Source organism: Aplidium turbinatum, chromosome 6 (genome assembly GCF_918807975.1).
Source record: "Aplidium turbinatum chromosome 6, kaAplTurb1.1, whole genome shotgun sequence".
Lineage (NCBI taxonomy): Eukaryota > Metazoa > Chordata > Ascidiacea > Aplousobranchia > Polyclinidae > Aplidium > Aplidium turbinatum.
The window spans coordinates 8629184-8650608 of record NC_137477.1 but is presented as its reverse complement, the minus strand read 5'-3'; the positions used below and the strand labels follow the sequence as shown (position 1 = coordinate 8650608).

At 36.7% G+C, this 21425-nt stretch overlaps 1 protein-coding gene across 1 annotated transcript; it reads right to left on the bottom strand.

The window, feature by feature from the left end:
* Positions 1-445: 445 nt before the first annotated feature.
* On the bottom strand, positions 446-17083 carry LOC145772291 (cholesterol 7-desaturase nvd 1-like). The gene is made up of 8 exons (XM_082584159.1): positions 16759-17083; positions 15593-15762; positions 14979-15164; positions 13919-14097; positions 13161-13286; positions 12123-12239; positions 5039-5212; positions 446-3402 (listed from the first exon to the last, which is right to left on the bottom strand). Exons 1-8 carry the CDS (start codon positions 17067-17069, stop codon positions 3238-3240), a joined length of 1428 nt encoding a protein of 475 aa, XP_082440285.1. The 5' UTR covers positions 17070-17083; the 3' UTR covers positions 446-3237.
* Positions 17084-21425: the final 4342 nt, after the last annotated feature.

The following is a 21425-nucleotide window of genomic DNA, read 5'->3' as shown; positions in this document are numbered from 1 at the left end:
AATCAATTACCAATTGATGATATGTGGCCCGTCTCGGCCTCCTTGGAAAGATTACGAGCCCTTAACATCATTTTAAGCCCGGGTTCAAAAGTACCCCCTGGACTCCCCTGCTAAACCTACTGCTGGTATACGTAGCCTATACAAGATTTTTACAATCGACTTAATCCTCAAGGCAATCGACTACTGTAAATTATAAATTTTGGATTACTGGTTGTTTGATAAATTGCAGCGTTTAGTATCCGATTAATAAAAATGCAAATATCCGGACAATAAAAATTATTAATGCCCCACCCGAACCTTATCCTTGAGTATTTATAACCTCTTTTCTCAGGCATCCTTACTGTTCAAGCGTTCTCCATATTCCACGATATAGTCCACAGTAGCTGAAGTGTAAAAGCAACACGTCTGCGTCTGCACGTATCGTATGCCCATACGTAACTTGAGATTTAGGAATTTATTTTTGCATACCATACTTACGAACAGATGCACATTATATACAAATCACATATAGGCCTGCACAGGATGCAGAATGCATAAAAAAATGTGCAACAATTTAGATTGTTGATTTGTTGAATACGTACGTTTTTTAATGTCTTTTCAATATGTATTGCATGTATTAATATGCAGGATACTTTTGTTTTGAAGAATACAAACTGAATAGTTTAGACTTTCAAAGTAGAGCCAATTAAAAGTCGGCAAATTCTACTCTACGAAAAGTTTAAGCAAATTAGTCTTACGCTTCAGAATTTCATAGCAGAGAAGTGTAGCCTATTAATTCGATAAACAATTTTATATAACATCGCACAAAACTTGATAAAAAACGAAATAAAGAAAATCTTCAATCGCTTAGGCCCTGTGTAAAAATTTTCGTTTAAGTTCAAATGAGCTGGTGCGTTCCAGAAAAAAATTGGTTTTAATACAGTAAAATTCTCTTAAAGTTTTATTTTGGTAGGTTACAATATTACTACTATGAGAAGGACGCTGTGTGTCCCTTAGATAGCAAAAGCAACAAATTAACAGATTTTGGACCAAATTAAACCGGACATATCCCTAGAAGCTAGAATACGAAGTAAAGCAAAAACTTTCATGTTTTGGCCACACAATGAAAAGTAAATCACTAGGCAAAGGCATCATGCTTGGTTTGGTCAGCCAAGGAAGTGGAACGGCACCGTCTCAAAAGGAGATCGCTCGATACAGTGATAAATGACAGCGGGTAGAGCTGAAAGAGGCTGCGAGGAATTGGGAGTTTTGGAAGGAAAAGGTTCACAGAATGACCGAGAGTCGAAATGGACTGAACGGATGATGATGATGATTGTGTATTGTAAAGTGTAAACTATTTGTACTTTCTCGATCGCTCTTACACGAAGTGAAGCACAAAGGTAGTGCAGGCTGACGACAACCGCCTTGCAGCGACAAAATCAATGACTGTAAGTGGTTTGGTGATTTAAAATCTTCATACCATTCTTTTGTATTACCAATGTTAGTTGTTTTTTTTCTAGCAAATTCGTTCTGCTTTTTTTACTGTGGCAGGTTACAGTGTTATGGATAAAGTAATTTCATGTCGTGTTTTTCAGTGACAGTCATGAGCGCAGATCATGCGCTCTCATGTGACAATAAAAACACGTCACAAGTGGCGTGTGACGCTTGACACGTGATTAGTGACGCATGGCCAGCGTCACGTGATCAAACCTGTGAACTTCATGGTGACTGGTATCAATGGTCACAGAAAAAAAAACATTGGATGCAGAAAAGCCATCTGTCTTATAATGTTTGATAAAAAAGGTGCAACTTTTAATACATGGTTTGTATGTCAACACTATTGATATGAAATCAAGTATGGTAAGAGTAAATTCGGTTTAGTGTAAGAAGGTAACACCAAATATGTTCTGGTGGGGGGTGGCAAGGTTTGAGTTGAAGTTTTCGAATGATGGATGTGCGTTTTGGGGTTGAATAACTTTCTAGATTGATTGGAATGATATGTTGCACGCAGGGCTGTGGGGTCACAATCGGAGGGATTTTGGCGTGTCAAGAGTCGGAGTTGGTCAGTTATAAATCGAGGAGTCGGAGTCGTATGTTTTTTGCCGGACTTAACAGCCCTGGTTGCACGACATTTCTCTACAAGATGAGAAATGATGCCTTTGGAGAGTGGAATGATGTTGAGGATATTGGGGAGGATTTTCGTGGAAAACTGCTGGACACCGTTTGAGATGATTGAGGTATCTTAAACGAATAAACGAAAACAATTTTAACAAGACAAGTTTGGAAAAGGATGATGATGGGGGAAATGAGAGAAAACCAAAGAAAACGTGGAAAGCGACAGTAAACAAGCTGCTTGTATTTAAAAACAAAGAAGCAAGAAAAAAACATTGAAGTTAACTCGGTTAAGCTGCACCCAGGACTTTTTTAAGCACAAGTAGACTAAAGTTTTGTAAAAAAGGTGAACACCCAAAAAAATAGTCACGTTACTCCCATGATTTTCACCGCTGGACTCCTTTCAATTTCTACGTGTATTGGTGTATTGAATTGTTTTTGTACGGTAAGACAGCTACTCTCTTACAATAGATTAGGCTACGGTGGTTTATTGAGTATTAACGTTAAAAAAAGCAATTTAAAGGTAGTTTGGCAATCACTCGGTTGGAAATAACAAACCTAACTGCTGCTTGGTACGACCAGGGCCGGATTTAGCTGATGGGGGCCCGGAGCACTTTTAGATCGGGGGGCCCCGTGCAAAAACCACCTCTACATCTATAGTATCATTTATCCAGCACTGCACAGCATTTTGCAGAAACTTCTAAGGCTGAAACAGAAAAAAATAACACAAAATCACAATTTTTCTACGTCGGGGGCCCCCTTTCAAAAAGGGGACCCGGGCACCTGCACTCTCTACCCCCCCCCCTAAATCCGGGTCTGGGTACGACACGACACGATTGCGCAATAACAGTAGTTTGACGTAGCCTACTGTTCCACAGTAGTCTACTGGAAGAAATGTCAGTAAAATACAGTAAGCGCATGATGCCTTTCCATTCAATTGCGAGAAAACAGAATAGCAATGCATTGGAACTTCAAGAACATTTCAAACCAGGGAAGATTTTTTACAATAAAAATATTAGTAAAATAATTTAATTTCTAAAAAAATGAAACACAATTTTCACAAATCAGTTTTCTTACATCTCTTCGAAGCTACAGTAAACGATAAAAAAAGCATTAAAAAAAAATCTTTTCTGGAAGGGCGTTAATTCACCACTGGATGCCATCCTTATCTTTCATTTTCAATCTCGGACTGTTTTCTGTATAAAATTGTGAAAACCATCTTCTGTACTGAGATATAAGTTTGTCTTCTTTCACCAATTTCGGTTGAGCGCGAAATGTTTTGTTGTTCCAAACCATGACGTCACGATCAACCTAAAAAACGATTATGGTTCATTACACATAAACCTATATATAACCAACGCCATCAACAACTTGTAATGTCAGTAAAAAAACATGTTTTCTCTTTGAAATTCGGTGTAGATTTCAAGTAGGGCACTTTTAAATGCTTGAGTAACTTGCATTGTAGTTTGAAAATAGAAAATGTTTGACTTCCTAATTGACCAGTCTTGATCGAAGGCATGTATTGGGTAGAAGCTAACACCGTTGTACAGGCTATGAAAGTAATTTCTTGTATCGCGCATGTTGGTAAGCTATCTGAATTTAACATCACCACCGGTTTTGGTTTATTGACAATCATGTGCTAGACGTGGATAAACTCTGTTTCATGTAGGATATTGGTTCTTTTCCTTTTGCCTTGTTGACACCAGGGATATCTATAACTACGGGATTGGAAACTCTGTGGAACTGAAAACCATTCTATACACCAGTAGGGTCACTTTTCTTTGTGTGCTGCTGTGATAAATAATCACGTAAATTGACCTCAAAGGGCAGCAAGTAGTAGGCTAAACGAACAATTAAAAGTGTAACAATCAATTCCCCTGCTGTAAATTGTAAGGTCTACGTTTGCCTGGTTTGTTGATTTGTTTGTATTCCATTAGTGCAGTCATGTTGTATTTTGTTTGCTGCTTAAAAAATTTCCAGAATGAGTATTGGTTTTAGTTCTGATGACATCGTAAACGGATTGGTTTCGTACTGGATTAGTCTGTGAGCAAGCTCATGATACAATAGCATATTTCACTGATTGCTGAACACCCCTCATTTACTTTTGATCCGATTTGTAGTACGCAAAATGCTAAAGAACAACAGTAGGCTGTTTTTGGACTCGTTGCATTTATTCATTTTTTGGATTCATCGTTTTTTTTTTCTAGCAGCGTAAATGTACTTTTATACATCAATTACGTTTTAATGTGAGTGTAAATTTGTATTATTATTGTAAAATCGAACTTTGTATATCTTTTAGTGGGTATTTTATTTTGTTAATCTTTCTGTAATCGTAATAATGTGATGACCCTACTGATGTATAGCACTGGATAGAGTTTCCAATCCCGTAGTTATAGATATCCCTGGTTGACACCATCGTGAAATCATCAACCAGTGCTCGCACCCTCTCTTTGAATGGCTAAGAAGTGATAGTCATCTACGGTTAAGAATGTTTGTTGAAGCGCAGTAAACAAGCATAGCTTCTTACACCATATTATAACTAACCCTAATGATTCAGCTTCTCTACACCCCTTGGGAACAAGTATCGCACCCTTTAGTGATGAATGAACTCATGGTTGAAACTCCCTTATATAGGCTATTCCTTATCCAGTTCACACCGTGCTTAATTCAATGAAAGCGTATTATTTTCAAGTTGCTGTTTCACTACGTGTGTGGCCGCCCGCAAACACACGAGATATGTCTTGGAAAGAGGTCAGAAACTCTCGATTATAAGCTTATCGTGGGCTACACACACAACCTTAATCTTGAAATACTAAGCAAAATATGAGATATAGTAAAAAAAGAATAACAGAAAATATCAGCATGTTAGAGTATCTTAAATTGTATCACTGTACGGTGCTCAGGTTTTTTTTTTTTTTGATAAATATAAAAGGATAAATGATTCCACCTGTATTGCTTCCATGTGCAGCATAATTCTTCCTATCCATGTTGGTATTGTCCAGTTCGTGTAAAGATTGTGGGTGAGCACTTGGTGCAGAGGCTCGTGAGGTGTTAGGCTTTGGATAAATACACCTTTCGAAAACCAAGATGTAAAGTGAAGATGAACTATCCCAGGCCCGATCTAAGCAAAGAAGACCAGTTTACCCTGGAGAGTTCTGCTTTTGTTTTAGGATATATCAATGGCTACAGACGAATGTATGAAAAACGTAAGCGCGCTGAGCTACCCAAATAGAGAATCAGAACCCTTCTACATGAATTTAATTTTTTATCTTATTGATTGCATTTGCCACTTACAAAAGACTTAGTTGAATGGGTCGTTGCAGCTCGTTTAATGGACAAATAAGAACGAGCGAATTCAAAGCTATGTACACATTTGTTGTAAGCCTTCTTGAACAAACAGACCTTACAAATCGGATTATTGCTCAATGTGTAGATACAGTCCCTTTTTAATTTCTTCTACAACAGACATGGACAGTGGCTTATCCGGGATTTTCTCAAGAGGGGTGGGGGATTCCAATTTTTTTTTTTCGAATTGAAACGAAAATGAATTGAAAAAACGCTCATTCATTTGCCAATAATAACCCGCAAGTCATATTGTGTAAGATTAGCTTACCATACTCAGCTTGCATTGACGATATTTTTTTAGTTTGCAGCAACTGGTTTACTCTTGGATAGATCTTGTATTGAAAACAAAAATGTTATATAACACTGTTGACGTCACATATAATGTTTTACGTAGATGACGTAGTGAGCTTAGTCAACCCAATGAACCACGCATATTGACGATACGTTCAGTGGTTACTGGGGGAGTAGAGCGTTTGATAAAACTTGACATTTTTTTTATCAAGAGTAGCCTAATGCTACTTTATAGTCTGACCAAGGTTTAAGGTAGCCGAGGCCATTTATTGGTGAAATGTAAAATTTCACGGCCTTTGCATATGTGCTATGTTATAATTCAGTGTACTTTTGGATTAAATTATATATGAGACATGTGAATATGAAAAGCATGATGGTTGGCCTAAACGGATAAGTAAAAACTGTAATAGTTCGATTAACAGGCAATGTCCTAAGACTAAAGTGTAAATCGAACCTCTCTGTGAAAGTTTAACTATCGAATGCAATTTATTACGGTACTAAAAAATTACCGCACTCTGAATGTAAAAAAAAGAAGACCTACCCTACAGGGCCTTATGAGCACCATCTCGCCCCCTTCTCCTTCCCTTCGAAATTCACTAGTGGGTCTGTAGTTTTTAGTAAAGGTGCCTAAAATGTTTTTCAAGCCATAGGTTGTGAATTCGGATCAAAAACATCAGACTGACTCCACAATCTGTTGGGACTGCATTTTAACTACATAACAAATCAAAAAATTGTGGAATTTAACTAAAATAACTAAAAGGATTTACAGGCCGTTTTCAGAGGATAATTTGGCAATGAAATAGGCTGTCTTCAAAACATGTTATTGTATCAAAGTCAAACTAAAAACTAGAAAAAAGAATGACGCAGTGTTTGTCTTAAAAAAAATAAGACTTATAAAACATTATAAGACCCACTGTTCTCAATACTTTCAGTTCTTCTAACTTGTAACGCTACCGTACCATTGTCTGTAAACTTGTAACAGTAGATAGCCTATTTATTGAGATTTTGTGCATTTGCAGTTTGTGTATTATTTTGTTATTTTTTGATGTTATTTCGTTGTTGTTGTTCGTTATTTGTGCATTTGCAGTTTGTGTATTATTTTGTTGTTTTGTTTTGGATATGGACAGCTTTGTCTGATGCAAATAAATTATTATTATATGTGACGTCAACAGTGTTATATAACATTTTTGTTTTCAATACAAGATCTATCCAAGAGTAAACCAGTTGCTGCAAACTAAAAAAATATCGTCAATGCAAGCTGAGTATGGTAAGCTAATCTTACACAATATTAAACAAGTCTTTCGGCATTTAATTTCAAACAAGTCTTATGCTATCAACCGTTGAAACACATTTTTCGAGAAAGCGAGAGCGTATAGTAGGCTATTTCTTCTGTAAATTCAACAAAATAGCATAGATTTACTGGTTTCGCTGATTTACAATAGTCATTTCAAATGATGATCAACGATGCAATACCGATAGATGCGACCCAAGCTACAAAATGTCGAATTTTTATAGTAGTATATAGTACCATCATCTATATTCAAATGCCGAAAAACGTTGCACAACTAGGCCTAAATATGAATAAGGGTGAGCCCGTAAACAGAGATGCGGTCTCACTAATTGGGGTTTTGAAAGGGGTAAATATGGCCTTGGGTAATATACGCTATAATATCGAGCTTCTGTAACAGCATTTACAACATTTTTTTTCATTTTAAATAGCCAAACAATATTAAACAAATGGAAATGAGTTGGCTCCTAAACAACCGTGTCTTCTCCCCCTCGGGAGCTACCGAAGACCACTCGTGAGCAATAACATGTTTGCAGTACATAATCACTAGTACAACGCTGAAAAAAAATTCTTTTGAAGGGAAAGAGCATGGCCCAATGGCCCCCCTGCATACGCCAATAGACATGGACAATCTACGGCCCATGGAACAAATCTAGCCCTTTTCACTGAATGATATGACACTCAAACAAATTTCTACAAAAATGCTGGCATCCATGTTACAGCAACATGGACAGTAATAGCTTGTGGATGGGCAGATAATAAATTACGGTTTTTGACGCCAATTATGACATGTGAATTTTAAAGAACTTTTTGATTTCTATCTAAAACAGTAACTACCACAGTCTCCATTCAGTGCCAGGACACCAACGTAAGCTATGCGCAAGTATTCATTGTATCTTGAACTTGCTATTTGCGCAGGAGTCATCTTATAACGTCATACCGAGAAGTATGTCAATACATAAGATACTGAAGCAACAGATATACATGTGATGAGTTGAATATTCAGAGCCTACGTGACAACTATCAGATATTAAAGTACACCTCCAATGGAAAATTACAATGAGAATGTTGCGCTTAATGACTGCCCGTTTCATAACGTGCTGCAGAATCGCCATGGTTGCAGGAAAAATCCCACTTAAAATATGCTTTGAAATGCACGTTTGCAAGACTATCAATGCTTCGGCTACTTAACAATTACTATGAACGCGAGAAAACAATCGTGTTTCTTATGTTGTATCACATTACTGAATACAACACCATGACGTCAATGCAAGGATTTCATCAAGGGTAAGCATTTTTCTAAACAAAGTATACAGCCTCGAAAAACTGCTGTTTTGGAAAGAGAGAGCCATATCCACAGCGCGATCCATTTAGACAGTGGTTCCCAAAGTATGGGTCGCGACCCAAACATGGGTCGCGAAGGGTCAGAAAATGGGTCGTGCAGAGACGATCTAAATCTGCCAAAATAGGACTGTTGTAAATTAATTTATAAAGAAACTTTTTTTTCTTCTATTGAGTTGTTTTAATCCCAACATCGACAGTATTATTGCATCTTACACTTTTATTTGGCTTCTCTTCTATCAATCAATTATAGCCAACAGTTTTACCGGCATTCAAGTCACTTCCTTCAACAAATCACGTTAAACGTAGATTATTCTCTAAGTTGACAATTTAAGATTTCTGAACTATTTTTTTAATTTGAAGTTAATTTTTATCTGCGACCCTGGTTGCAGGGAAGCCGCTACGTAGGCTGTGTTATAAAATGTTGTCAAACGAATACTTAAAGAAGAACAAAAAGAGACATCCGACATGTGCAAAAAAATGAGTGTAGGCTATTTTTAAGCACCAAGAAGAGGCACTGAAGCCAAGCCGGTTTGACTCTCCAACGAATCCAGCACTTTTACTTACCCTCTGAGCAAGACGAGCTACAGTACACCACTCTACAACTGGTTGTCTGTGTCTTGTTTATAGCAGGCATTTAAATAATCGGGAATCCCAGCGTCAAATGTCTGTCTCGCTAAAAGGAAATCCTTTACCATATTATACCCAACGTACCTTGGAGTAAAACTTGACCGACAGTTGGCCTACAGACCCCACATCGAGTCACTCCGTGCCAAGGTTACCTCGAGAAATAACCTCTTGAGAAGCCTTGCAGGAACAGGATAGGGAGCCCGAGCATCAACCTTGGGTACAAGTGCACTAGCCTTGGTCTACAGCTCAACCGAATATGCCACAGCTGTGTGGAACCGTAGCAGAAACACAAAAAAAAATGGATGTATGCATTAATGACACCTTGCGCATCATCACTGGCTGTCTCCGCCCCACACCTATTGCTTATCTACCAACTTTGGCTGGCATTGCTCCTGCTCATGTCCGTAGGGAAGATGCCTCTCAAAAACTGGCTTTGCATGCAAGACTCGATCCTCAACACCTTCTCCACAGTCACTCCCGAAGATATGGACCAGTCAGACTTCAATGCCTGTCATCAAGGCGCCCATTTCATCGATATGCTACACAGCTTGTGGATAAGAACTTCAGCTGCATGGAGACATGGGCCCAGGAATGGAACGAGCTGCCACATATCCCTCCCCAGTTTTCAGTTATACCAGCACTCTCCATCCCTCCTGGAGCATACCTCTCAAGAAAGGCATGGGTCACATTGAACAGGATCAGATGTGACGTTGGCTGCACTGGAGCTAATCTGTTTAGGTGGGGGTTGCACAATACGCCGATATGTGTCTGCGGAGCGGTAGAACAAACAATGCAATACATACTCCACGAATGTCCCATCTTACGGCCTCCAAGTGAAAACATCGGTACCGTATTTGACAACCGGACCCAACTACCGTATCATGGCTGCACGATGAGGCATTGCCAATCTAAGCTACTACAAGTCAAACGAAAGAAGAGAAGAAGAAGAAGAAGAAGAAGCAGGCAAACATTGCAAAAACAGTATAGACTGCTGAAATTGTTTATACAGATTTTCTGCTTCTTGGGTCGCGAGATGTTCACCAAACTCATATTTGGGTCGCGCTCAAAAAAGTTTGGGAACCGCTGCATTTTAGAGGGATGATCCCTCTAAAACGATTTGCAATGAAACATTTATTTTGTAATTCTTAGCTTAGCAAATCTGTTTCAAAGACCCATTTTTAAGACAACTGTTAGCCTAAAAGGCAGGGCTTACTTTAAGTCAAGGCTCGGCTTCTGATTCTGTAGCCGAAAGTGTTTGTTTTAAATACTGTTGAATTCGGCAGTTATCATAAGAGTTTCGAGTATTTTGGAATGTTTAAAGCAAATTTTAATTCTGTTGAATTACATTTTTGACAGAGGATCATTGTAAATCCGGCAAATAAACTTGGCCAAAATACACCTGTTGAAAACACTGCTCGGAAAACTTCGAAAAAACGTTTTGAAATTGAGCGGATTAAAATTTAAAAAAATCGCTGTTGAGATCGAGGTGGAACTAATAATGAACAAACAAATAATCTCTTAGTCATCATGATGTGTACAGTTTGTTTAATCATCCGAGATTCACGTACAACATAAGATGGATATAACATCGATACCATGCTTTTCCTCGTGTATGTCAAATTGGCAGCTTCATTATGGAGGTTTCAAAATAGATATAGACTGCATATTGTGCATAAATAATTATGACAAATGTTTGGTAATTTTTTAATTATCACAGTAATTTAACAGTTAGTCTAGAAAAAAAACTATACTATCAAATCTTATTGACCTTAAAATAAGCGCCAGCAGCATTTATGATTTGTTTGTATTACCAATATCACGAACAACCAGGGTAATGAACAAATACCACACAAAAAGTGAGAGTGGTAAACGAAAGTGGTTTAAAAATTTTTGTATTTTTTACAACTATTGGCTTCCCACGTCAACTTTAGGCTACACACCGAACACAGGTCAGCAGCATTTCCAGAAAATCACTTTGTTTGAAAATGCGTCTTCCAGCGTAATCACTTTTACCATTGTGGCACAAAGGTACAACTTCTTCAAGAACACCACAAAAATAACCGTGCTTTTGTTTTCTTTCGCTTATAAAATATCAGATACACATTTCCCATTCTGTAACAGCCTTTTCAAAGCCACTGTTTCATATCTTTGTCTTCCTACGAGAATGCTTTTCGTAGTTTATAAGTCATACCACTGAAGTATTTTCTTTCCAATCCGATTTTGACCGGTTAACCGGTTGACCGGTTTGTTTGTTGTTTCGATTGTTATGGCAACTCACAGCACAATAAACTAAAGTCTTCAATGCAGTAGCCTACGTGCACGGGTATAAACAAAGGGTAAGCTCGCCTTCCCGATGTTTCATTGGCAACTTGTGAAAACTTTTAATTGTATCATAAAAACCTTTTAAACTAAGTTTTGAACCAACATTTCCACTCTTTTCAAAATAAAATGCACTAAATCAAACTTATCCAAGTATAGGTGAAAATAAGATTGAAGCTTCGTGCATTAAATAAATTGAAAGAATATCTTTTTATGCCTAAGACTTATGTTTACTACTGCTCATTATTCTAAAAGTGCTAAGGCGGCCTTCTCGTTGTTTAACACAGTAGCTATTTGAAGAAAAAGCTTTTCTGTATGAAAGTAAAGTTGAATCGTGATTTGAAACAAAAGAAACAAAATCAAGACATCGCAAGTTTGCACCGAAACAGTTTTTGAGGCCTAAGATTCTCAAGTGTTTTGTATTCTTTGGAATGCATAACGAAAAGAAACGAATTTGAATTTTGAAAGGAATTTTTAACTAAGAAACTTATTTCAAAACAAAACATAAGCTTGTTTTTTTTTTGTGCAACGCTCAGAGTTCAAGATGGATACCACTCGCCATGATACCACTACATGTTGCAGGTTTACAATTTTCCATATAAAATGGCTTTGTTTCCTGTCTCATCATTAGTGCGTCCGCTCCGGGAGCCGTCACCTATAAAATTTTGAGTGGAAACAAACCTTGCTTTCTTTTTTCAAGCCATTTCTTTTTCGGACAACCCTGCCTTGTTGATAGACTATTTTAGCGCAAAACCGCCTAATGCCCTTAACAATTTTGATAGAAAACGACATTTTCAAATAAACTACAAATTTTTACCTGATAAATTTTAAAGTCAAGTTTAAAGCACTTGAACTTCTTGAAAAGCTCCAACTGATGCACCAAGGTTAAATTTGAAATGTGAGGCTCTTCTTTTGTGGAACCGAGACACTCTGCCTGTGGAAATAAGCATCATGTTTATGCACAACTTGGAGATATTCCGCTTTAAAACCAGATTTGATCTCTATAAATGTTTAGAGTACCGTGGTGTAGCCTAAAAAAGGTAGAGGGTGTTGTTGTAAATTCTCCAGAATATTTTGAATATTATAGAGTATCGGTACGTATTAGGCCTATACAGCATTTGAAGCAGAAGTATAGGTCTGCTTTTATTTCACTTTCTCCGATAAATTGTTATCAAGAGTGGAAAATAAATCTAGGTACAAAATTGCATGTAGGCCTATCCAGTTACTTCTCGAAAAAAAAATTTAAACAATTTGTTTTTTGTTTTTATGTAGTTCCTGAAATTTACAACACAAAAGCGTTGTGTAGCCTATATTGTTTCCAGCTACAACAGAATTCGTGAAACTTATGCCTGCACTCGTTTTCTTCTGTTGGTGACAATTCCTTTGGAAAGAGCCTAAGAGGAAATCATAATTTGCTTCTACTATAAGTGAAAATGTTTTTCAATCAAGTTTCAAAACGTTTCTGGGAATCTAGCACCACTGAGAAGTTTTAACCATTAAAAATTTATGAAGACTAACTCCGGATTCAAAGTACTCTGGCAAAAGTTCCATCAAACTTTGATAAGTGCGCTTAAACTACGAGATTACTCCGAATGTAATATTGGACGATTTACACATAAACCTTGGGCAAATATTAAATTTAAAGAAAAAAATATCGTTTAATCCTTCACTAACTTCTATTTAAAGGAAAAAGCTGACACTCTATACAAAATTTCTGTAAGAGAAAGCTTATATGTTAAAGATCGTTGCGGGTTTAAAGGCAAACAAGCTTTAACAAAAAGAAATATGCTAACCCAAATGAAGAGTTCTAACAGTTTGAATTCAAACCTTTTCATGCTCTTTTGTTAGACCTCACCTTAAACAAATGATCACAAATGTTTAGCCACGAAGAAAATTGGGTAGATAAATTATTTCCGGCTGTCACGGACGGAACGTGAAGGTGGGATAAGTGAGCTTGATCTGATCCGTTTTCCGGTAAATCCTGAATTTTCAAGAAAAAATGTGACAAAGTATAGTTTGATTTTATGTCAACACTCGACAGAACAATGCTGATTTCATCAAAAAAAAGTATAGCCTAAACTAAGCTAGTAGGCTTATAAAATTTCAAAATTGTCCTTATCACAACAGAAAAGATTTAGAACTTGACAAGGCCAGAAAAATTGCAAATGAATGCAAATTACTGCTTTCCCAGTTACTGAGGTTCAGAATTGCTTCTTATTATATGCCTGCCAAGACAACTGTGCTGCTGAGAACAGGGAAGCCGGTTTTAACGCCTGTCTTATTTCATGAATCACTCTGAATCCATTCGTTAGGCTGCATGTGAGTGCAAAGAGATAAGGGGTTTTGTTTACCCAACTGGTCAGGCAGCAAAGCACAATCAAATAGCTGCATGACAAATCGGTAAGCTATACACATTTTAGGCAAAACTAACACCAACATATACCTAACACACAAAGCAAACAACAGAGAATCTTGGAAACTTTTCATGCAAGAGGCAGTCAATGCTTGGAATCAAGTGCGACAATAAAAGAAGATACACATTTTATACCATCTCTGCCATGCCATCATATATTAAGCAAGCAGAATGGGCCAAAACCTCAAATAAGGACTTACTTGAATATGGGTGTTTACGTGGTGTTCCACTCTTCCTCGGTAGTGGTATTGTCCTGTTTCTAGTTCCTCAATCAAAGGAATCTCCCATTCAGGACCCACCCCGTCACAATGGTACCATACATATATTATTCCATTGATCTCTTTACATGGCCATGATTTTGTCTTTGCAAAATTGGGGACTGAAACGCAATCATTAACGCAAGCGATTAACATGTGAACAAACAGTAACACACAACCCTTTGATTCAAATATGCTTACAAGCGATAATTTCAACTTTCACTTTATTATTCTTGTGAGCAAAACAGCTTACGGTTTACCAATTGATACTCTGCAGTCGGCATGTATCAAGAAAAAATGCTTGAGTATCAATCAGGAGGAAATGCTTGAGTATCAATCAGGAAGAAATACTTGAGTGAAGCGGTAGGCTGTTTCAAAAATGTATATGTAGGCTACGAACTAACTAACTAAATGTAAAGATTCGTCTCAAGCAATTCCGTGATCCATGTGTCAAGATTGTTTTCAAGAAGAAAACTTCAAATAACGCGTTTTCAAAAGATATTGTGTTAGATAAATTTTTAGCACTAAAATATATACTCTCTCCAGTAACTGCAAATGTTTACCCAAGAAAGACCTAATACTGAAACGTTTGGGTAATCATAAGGGCAATTATTGTTTCTAGCGCTGGTTGCAACGTTTATCTGATGAAAATGAAAGTAAAGGCAACGACAAATGGGTTTATTTCTTCACTGACGTTTCGCGCACCATCACAATGCGCATCCTTAGAGCGAATAACATACAAAATAAAATTTACAAAGTTATATACTGCAGTGCGGTTAAAGGCAAGAAAAATGAATCACACACATTACTTTAAAGGTTAAAGATGTGTGAGCGGTGACTGTCCACGTTAAATTACGTAAAAACTTCCAACATTAAACATAAATTTGAAGCAGTAGAGACCAACAGAAATTCGGGACGAAATTAAATTACAATAGCGTTTCCAACTGCGTTCAAAAGAAAGACTTTTAAAACAAATTTTCAAGTCGCAACTTGGCAAACTTACCTTTGTTAGAATAAGGAATGTTTACGCAAAGCCCATCTCGATCAAACTTCCATCCATGAAATGGACATTCCAAACAGTCTCCTTTAACAATGCCCCCCACCGCTAAATTTCCACCCATGTGCGGGCAGTATGCGTCAAGAACACTTACCTTTCCATTTTGACTTCTATAAACTGCAAAATGCTCACCTGAAAATATAAAAAAAGATGTTTTTTTCTCAACTTGTAGTCTAACCAAAAATCAAAAGCAGTCGTAGTTCTCATTGGACTTATTATTGATCAGAGTGGGCGATTCTTCTCTCCTGTCTACATTCCTCCAGCAACTATGTCCACTCACTTTGTTATATTCTGGATAGAGGTGAGCGTTGTTCCTTTTTATTTGATCAAAATAGCGTTGTCAAGCTTTGCCATTCCCAACACAATTACCACTAGCAAAACAACGATTACACCAGAAGGGAAGAAAGAGTTATGGGTAACTAAACTCAACAATATAACAATAGAAAAGTACTTTTAAGTCAAAAGAGTTGTTGATTGCAATTTATAGTCAGCAACAAAGCAATATTGCACGTACAAGTTAAGATAGTGAAATCTATGCAACACTAAAACTTTGAGCCCACCTAACGCAGTAACTTCTTTGACTTCACCCTCATTAAGTTGCAAACTATCAAGCAGTCTGAACCACCCATTTGGAAAAACTGGTGGCAAATCATTTCCTAATTTTCTTCTTTTTCTTATCAAATTTGCAAGATCTTTTTTCGACAGTGTTTCATCTTCATGGTTTAAATATCTGCACAAACGTTTTCATTAAAAGTAAAGCTCAAAAAAGGTTTATCAAACAGCAAAATTATCGCCTAATATTTTAAACATAACCTGGGAAATCGTCAGCGAATAGTTCTCACACCCTTTTAGCTGGTGGACCCCTTTAAAACAGCGGAAAAAACAGTAGGCAAAAGTCTTGGAAGTTGCTTATACACCTTATTTTGAAAAACCACTGGCCTATGACCTCATAGCTGAGATAAGCTCAGTGGCCCAATGATTGATCAATGCAGCGCAGATCTCTTTTCTTCTACTTCTTGTAAGCCTCGGTGCCTAAACCAGGAAAGGTCATGCCACTTTAAAAATAATAGTCTTTGTGATTGTGGTGTTTCTTGAATGTATATGCCGGTAACAATGGTTCATGTGTTCACGTCATCAGTATGCCACAAAATTAAAAACATGCAATCACGGTGCTGTCTTAATTTTAACGTTGTGAAGCAACTCACAGATAGATTATGACAAAATTATCAATTGATTTGTGAGGATTCGAGTGAATGGCGGTTTCGGTTTGTTTTGTGGTGCTCATTGGCGGAAATTTTTATGTTGTTTAATCAAAGAAGTAAATATATTCGACCAATTGTTGAGAGTAACTAGGTAAACTACGTACGTATCTCAGCACTCAAGCGCATTAGCCTACTACTGGAATTTTTTTACACCAGAGAGTAAAACAAAAACAAACAAATCAAATTTTCGTTTTAATTTGATTTTATTAGCGTAAACTAAGTGGTCTAAGAGTAAAATTTGGCAGTAATTCTTCGCTTTGAAGGACATTTTTTTTAAACAACCTCTTATACTCACGGACTTGACAAAGAGCTGTGGCAACTTAGCATTGAAAAACTTAGTTTTAACAATATCCCTTTCATCAAAAACATCATGCTACATTGCACATGTGCCGGCAGCATAATCTATAAATATATAACAAAAAAATAGTAGCATGCATAATTCTATAAAATCCTACAAAACTTACCCAATTGAGCCCAACCGTTTCACTCGATTGTAAGGGACAAAGAAGAAGGTATAACAACCGTACAAGAAAAGCGATGCGGTCGCAGTCAGAGCTAATACAATGGACAATGACCATATCAACTTCAATGTGCTGAAAAGTTGAATATCTTCGTGGGTCAATGTTGCGGACGTCATTCTTTTAGATGACGCATTTGGAACTATGTCGTCACCACAGATCTTGAAGGACGTCACTAGTCCAGTTATTACGTCGTAGGTCGGAGAAATAATGACGTCAATAAGCAAGTCTGATATTCTAGACGTGGTATTGAACATTTCGGTCTTGAAACCAAAACTATTACTTCAAACTGACCTGCACGAAACAGAAGTACATGAGATGAGTGAGTCGTAGTAGTAGTAGTCCAGTGAACTGAAAGTAAATGACAAACACACATTTTGAATCAGCAAAAGAGTTCTCACTTTAAAATTTTATATTAAAATTCCGTTAAAATGTATAAACTACTCCCAGGGGTGTTCAATCTACTGATCGCGGACTACAAGCGCCCTCAAAGATTCTCAAACTTGACCCCCGGGTAATTTTTTCTACTACAGTAAACAACAGCATGAAACGGCCGTGGAAGCTGTTGAAGCGTAAATTTAAATTCGTAAACATTCGGATTTGTAACTCACTACCCGTTGTCCAAGAAGTCATATGTAGATTAAACGTAGTTTTTAGTAAAAAAAAGTTTAAACGATAGTTTCACAACTTTATGTTGGAATTCGTTTTGAAAATGTACTTTTTACCCTGATTTATTGGCAATGTTGAAAAGTAAAAGCAACGAAAAAAACTCGAACTTACAGACTTCTGTTGAAAAGTAGGCTATCATGAGTATGACTCTAAATTCAACTCTAAACCATTTGGCAAGGCACTCTTTCAACAATAGCTTATGCAGCTTACTCAAATCTCATCTTTTATTTATTTTTAATCTAGATTGTAGAATATCTACCAACTCAAGTAGATACAATTGTAGAGTTGTAGGCTACATTTTAGAAATCTGTATTAATTACACATATTCTAGAAATGTATGAAAAAAACAATTCTCTTTCGGACAAAATCTGTAGACCTCACCAAAGTTCTTTTTTCTGAAATCTGTCACACATCTTTGCTAAAATCTCATTTTGAATACAGGTTGTTTTGCTGACCCGAACTAGTGTTAACCTAACTCAAGTAAACACCTTCATTCAATGGCTTAGTCGACAGTTCACATCGGCTAGCTAGACCACACCCTACCCTTTCACGTGAACTAACTGTGCCTTTTTGGTCAGGTGACATCACAAAAAAGCTGTTTCGAAAGTCCCCTTTTTCATAGTGGCACTAAAATAAGACTTCGCTTGACGTTCATTAGATATAGCTTTAACGTATTTGATACATCAGTAGATGAGAATAGAAATATGGTGAATTGTAAAGCACGTGCTATGGGAGGCTATGTACATATAGCAAGCCGACATCTTTCAACAGTGACGGCAATGTAAATTTTTTTATGACGGCAAGTCAAATATTTACCCATTTCAAGACATTTTTTTCCTAAAATCAAAATTTATGTTTCAAAGAAGTAACATAATATTCTAGCTCTTTAAACTAGACTCAGGATTTTGGGTATGGATTAGAAACACTGAGATCGGAGATTTCACTGTAGCTATAACAAGCTGTAAAAACATCGCTTTGTAAACACTTCAATCGCAAATAATTACTTTGAAAAAAAACCGTTGAAATGGTCTCTATTTCAAACATTAAAATCTCGAAAAACATTTTTGTCGTAACCTATTTTCATAATAATTTGCAAAACAGCGTGAGACTTTACAGAAATTAAAGTTCGTTTTCAACAGAGACATAGTTTTTTATAACTTGTAGACTGAAACCAGGCCCCATAAGTACAATTTAAAGTGTCTATTCCAATGCAACAATACACCATGTTTACATCCTACAAACATGAGAATTTTGTACCGACATTTTTGCAAATGACCTGATACGTGTACCATATATGGCTACCTAAAGATACGACCTGATTTGTCACATTTTGCAGATATTTCCAGATTTTGCTAACTTTTGGCAAATGTTTAAATAAATTTTTCTAAAAATTATATTTTTATGCTTACTTTACTGTTTTTTCCGAGATGACACAATAGGTTTTAACATCCTCAGATGTTGAAAAACAAAGAAAATTTGATTTCGAAGATTTTGGTCAGACTGTTAATTTTTCAATAACAGTCTGATTCAGCGTTTTTCAACTTACTTTTTTTCATTTGCCACTGCTTTCCCAAGGCAACAAAAAGCTTTTATATCATCAAGAGACAGCAAAAACTAAAAAAAATCTCAGAAAATGTTAGTCAAACACTGGCAGTAGCTGTGATCAAAATCTGCAAAACACTCAACTTCAGTGAATTGTGGATTTTGAATACCTTTCTTGGATTTCAAGCAACATAGCCTACTTTAACTTAATTTTGTATACTACATCTGTAGTAGTTGCAAAAACGCATAATCATTTGAAAGTTTCTTTTGTTCTTTCTGTAAGTTGACATCTTCCTGTTTTTACTGGAAACAAAGCAACAATTTTTTTTCGATGAAGAGTGCTAAGCCTGTCGCATGTCACTTCCTTGTTCTCAAAGTAAGACTGCTGCGTTGAAATAAAATGCTCTGCAAGGAAACAGTTGGGCTTAGTGGTAGACAACCAAGAGAATGTTAAAAGTTTCTTATATGGCAGATTTTACAATGGTCTACACTTTTATTTTTCAATCCTGTCTGAACTACAGAACACTTTTGTATTGTATTTGAAAAAAACAAAAAAAAACATATCACACGGTCAACCAGAAGCTTAAACGATTCTAAAATATTATTCAAAAATGTAATGCTGCAGTTGGTTTTAACTTTTTATCCAAGCTTTTCACAATGTGAAACTTAGAAACGTTTTCCAGCTCTCCTGGCATGATTTCGAGACACATTAGTTGTGCCATAATCATCAACGATTCAAAAAGAATCAACCTGCAAGTCCTAAATTAAAAGTTTGAATCGGAGGTTTGCAAACCCCAAAGGTGCACGGAAAGGTTTCCATAAGGTATTTAATGTGGAGCATGGTTTACCCTTGTGTTTTTATATCACTCCTGGAATGGAAAATCTTGTTTGCAACAAACAGGCACAGCTTTTAAACTTATTTGCAAAATATACAGCCAAACTAAATGCTATTTTATAGTGTTGGTTAATGGTTATAGCTTGTAAACTAAAAACAACTATTCTTAATTTTTCTATATAAAGTTCTTGAACTTTTAAGTTATATGTTAATATCTTTTGTATTGTATTTTCATCAAGTTAGTCAATATAAAGCTTTACTTGGTGTCAACTCAATGGAAGCTCGGGCTGATTGTTTTATAACTCAGAGCATGGCCACCTAAGAGTTCAGTTACTTCAATCAATCAACCAATTGTTATTTTTCAGAAACAGCAGCAGTAGGCTATATGTTTGGAATATGCAAGTTGTAGGCTATACACAATGCAAAAGTTGCACATGCTCCCATACTGACAGGGAGACAACGGGACGACCATACGGACTACTAGTCAATTGCCACCATACTGAAATGAATATTTTAACGTCTGAAATAAAAAATAATAATAATATCAAAAAAACGGAAAAAGTTAAGAATTCCTGCTGTCCCAAACAATCAGCGAAAATTTATCTCTCAATACCTGAAATTCATGACATTCGCTTACCTTTAACGCGAACAGTAATTTATTTGTTTAAGAAAGATATTTAAAGAAAACTATACCGTAGCTTAGCCTACTGCAGAGTTTTTATCTTATGCACATTCTATTTTTTTCTGTTTCACACTCTGTATTGGCGACTAGCTTTCCACTTCCCAGCAGTGGCCATCATTCTAAACAGTTAACTAAAGCATAAGGCAGCAACAATAGGCTGACTTTAATCGCAAACAAAACCGGTAAGATCTTTTACCTGAATTAGAGGAGAAGTATTTTACAATGAAAAGAGAACTTGAATTTAAACCAATGTTATTGTCATGCTTGACAGTTATCTACCATAAAGCTGGTGGCATGTTATCATATTGTAACATACATTGATGCAAAGTAAAAGTTAAAAAAGCTTATCATTTCCTAACAAAAAGGGTGTGCTTCTCAATTTTCAGTGTACCTTTTGTTGGTGATAATTCACCGCAGCTATTACTTAGGTGTGTCATTTATTCTTCGCTGTTCGCCAGCATGTTTGGCCAGCTATCAGTCAGGTTTTGAAGCATACAGTTTCGAATGGTGAGCAGAGCAGTAGAGCAGCCAACAAACAAGCTTGTTTTTATGTTTCGCAACAAAAATAATCCTAAACTCCTGAAGCAGCACTGTTTCGCATACAATGCAGAGATTGTTGTACAGATTTATGTTGTCAAGATTGGATTGATTTTGCCATAAAACTAGCTATACAGTTGACTCGAGAAGCACGGTCGATGCCAGAAAATACCATTTTCCAATAGCCTGCACGTCAACCTAATAACCTTTTTATAGCGTATTGGACACTCGGTAGCACAACACATTGCTTCGCAAGTATAGCCGTACGAGCCAGGGGGGCAAGGGGGGGAGCTGTCCTCCTGTTGTTTCAAAACATCGCGAATTCGGGCAAAATCTTGCAATTATTAA

Bases quoted from the DNA above. Each gene is read 5' to 3' on its own strand.
- LOC145772291 (XM_082584159.1), bottom strand. From the start codon at position 17,069: ATGTTCAATACCACGTCTAGAATATCAGACTTGCTTATTGACGTCATT. The intron at 14,098-14,978 runs GTAAGTTTGCCA...ATTGCGTTTCAG, and splicing joins CATTCCTTATTCTAACAAAG to TCCCCAATTTTGCAAAGACA. The intron at 13,287-13,918 runs GTAAGTCCTTAT...TTGAAAATTCAG, and splicing joins ACGTAAACACCCATATTCAA to GATTTACCGGAAAACGGATC.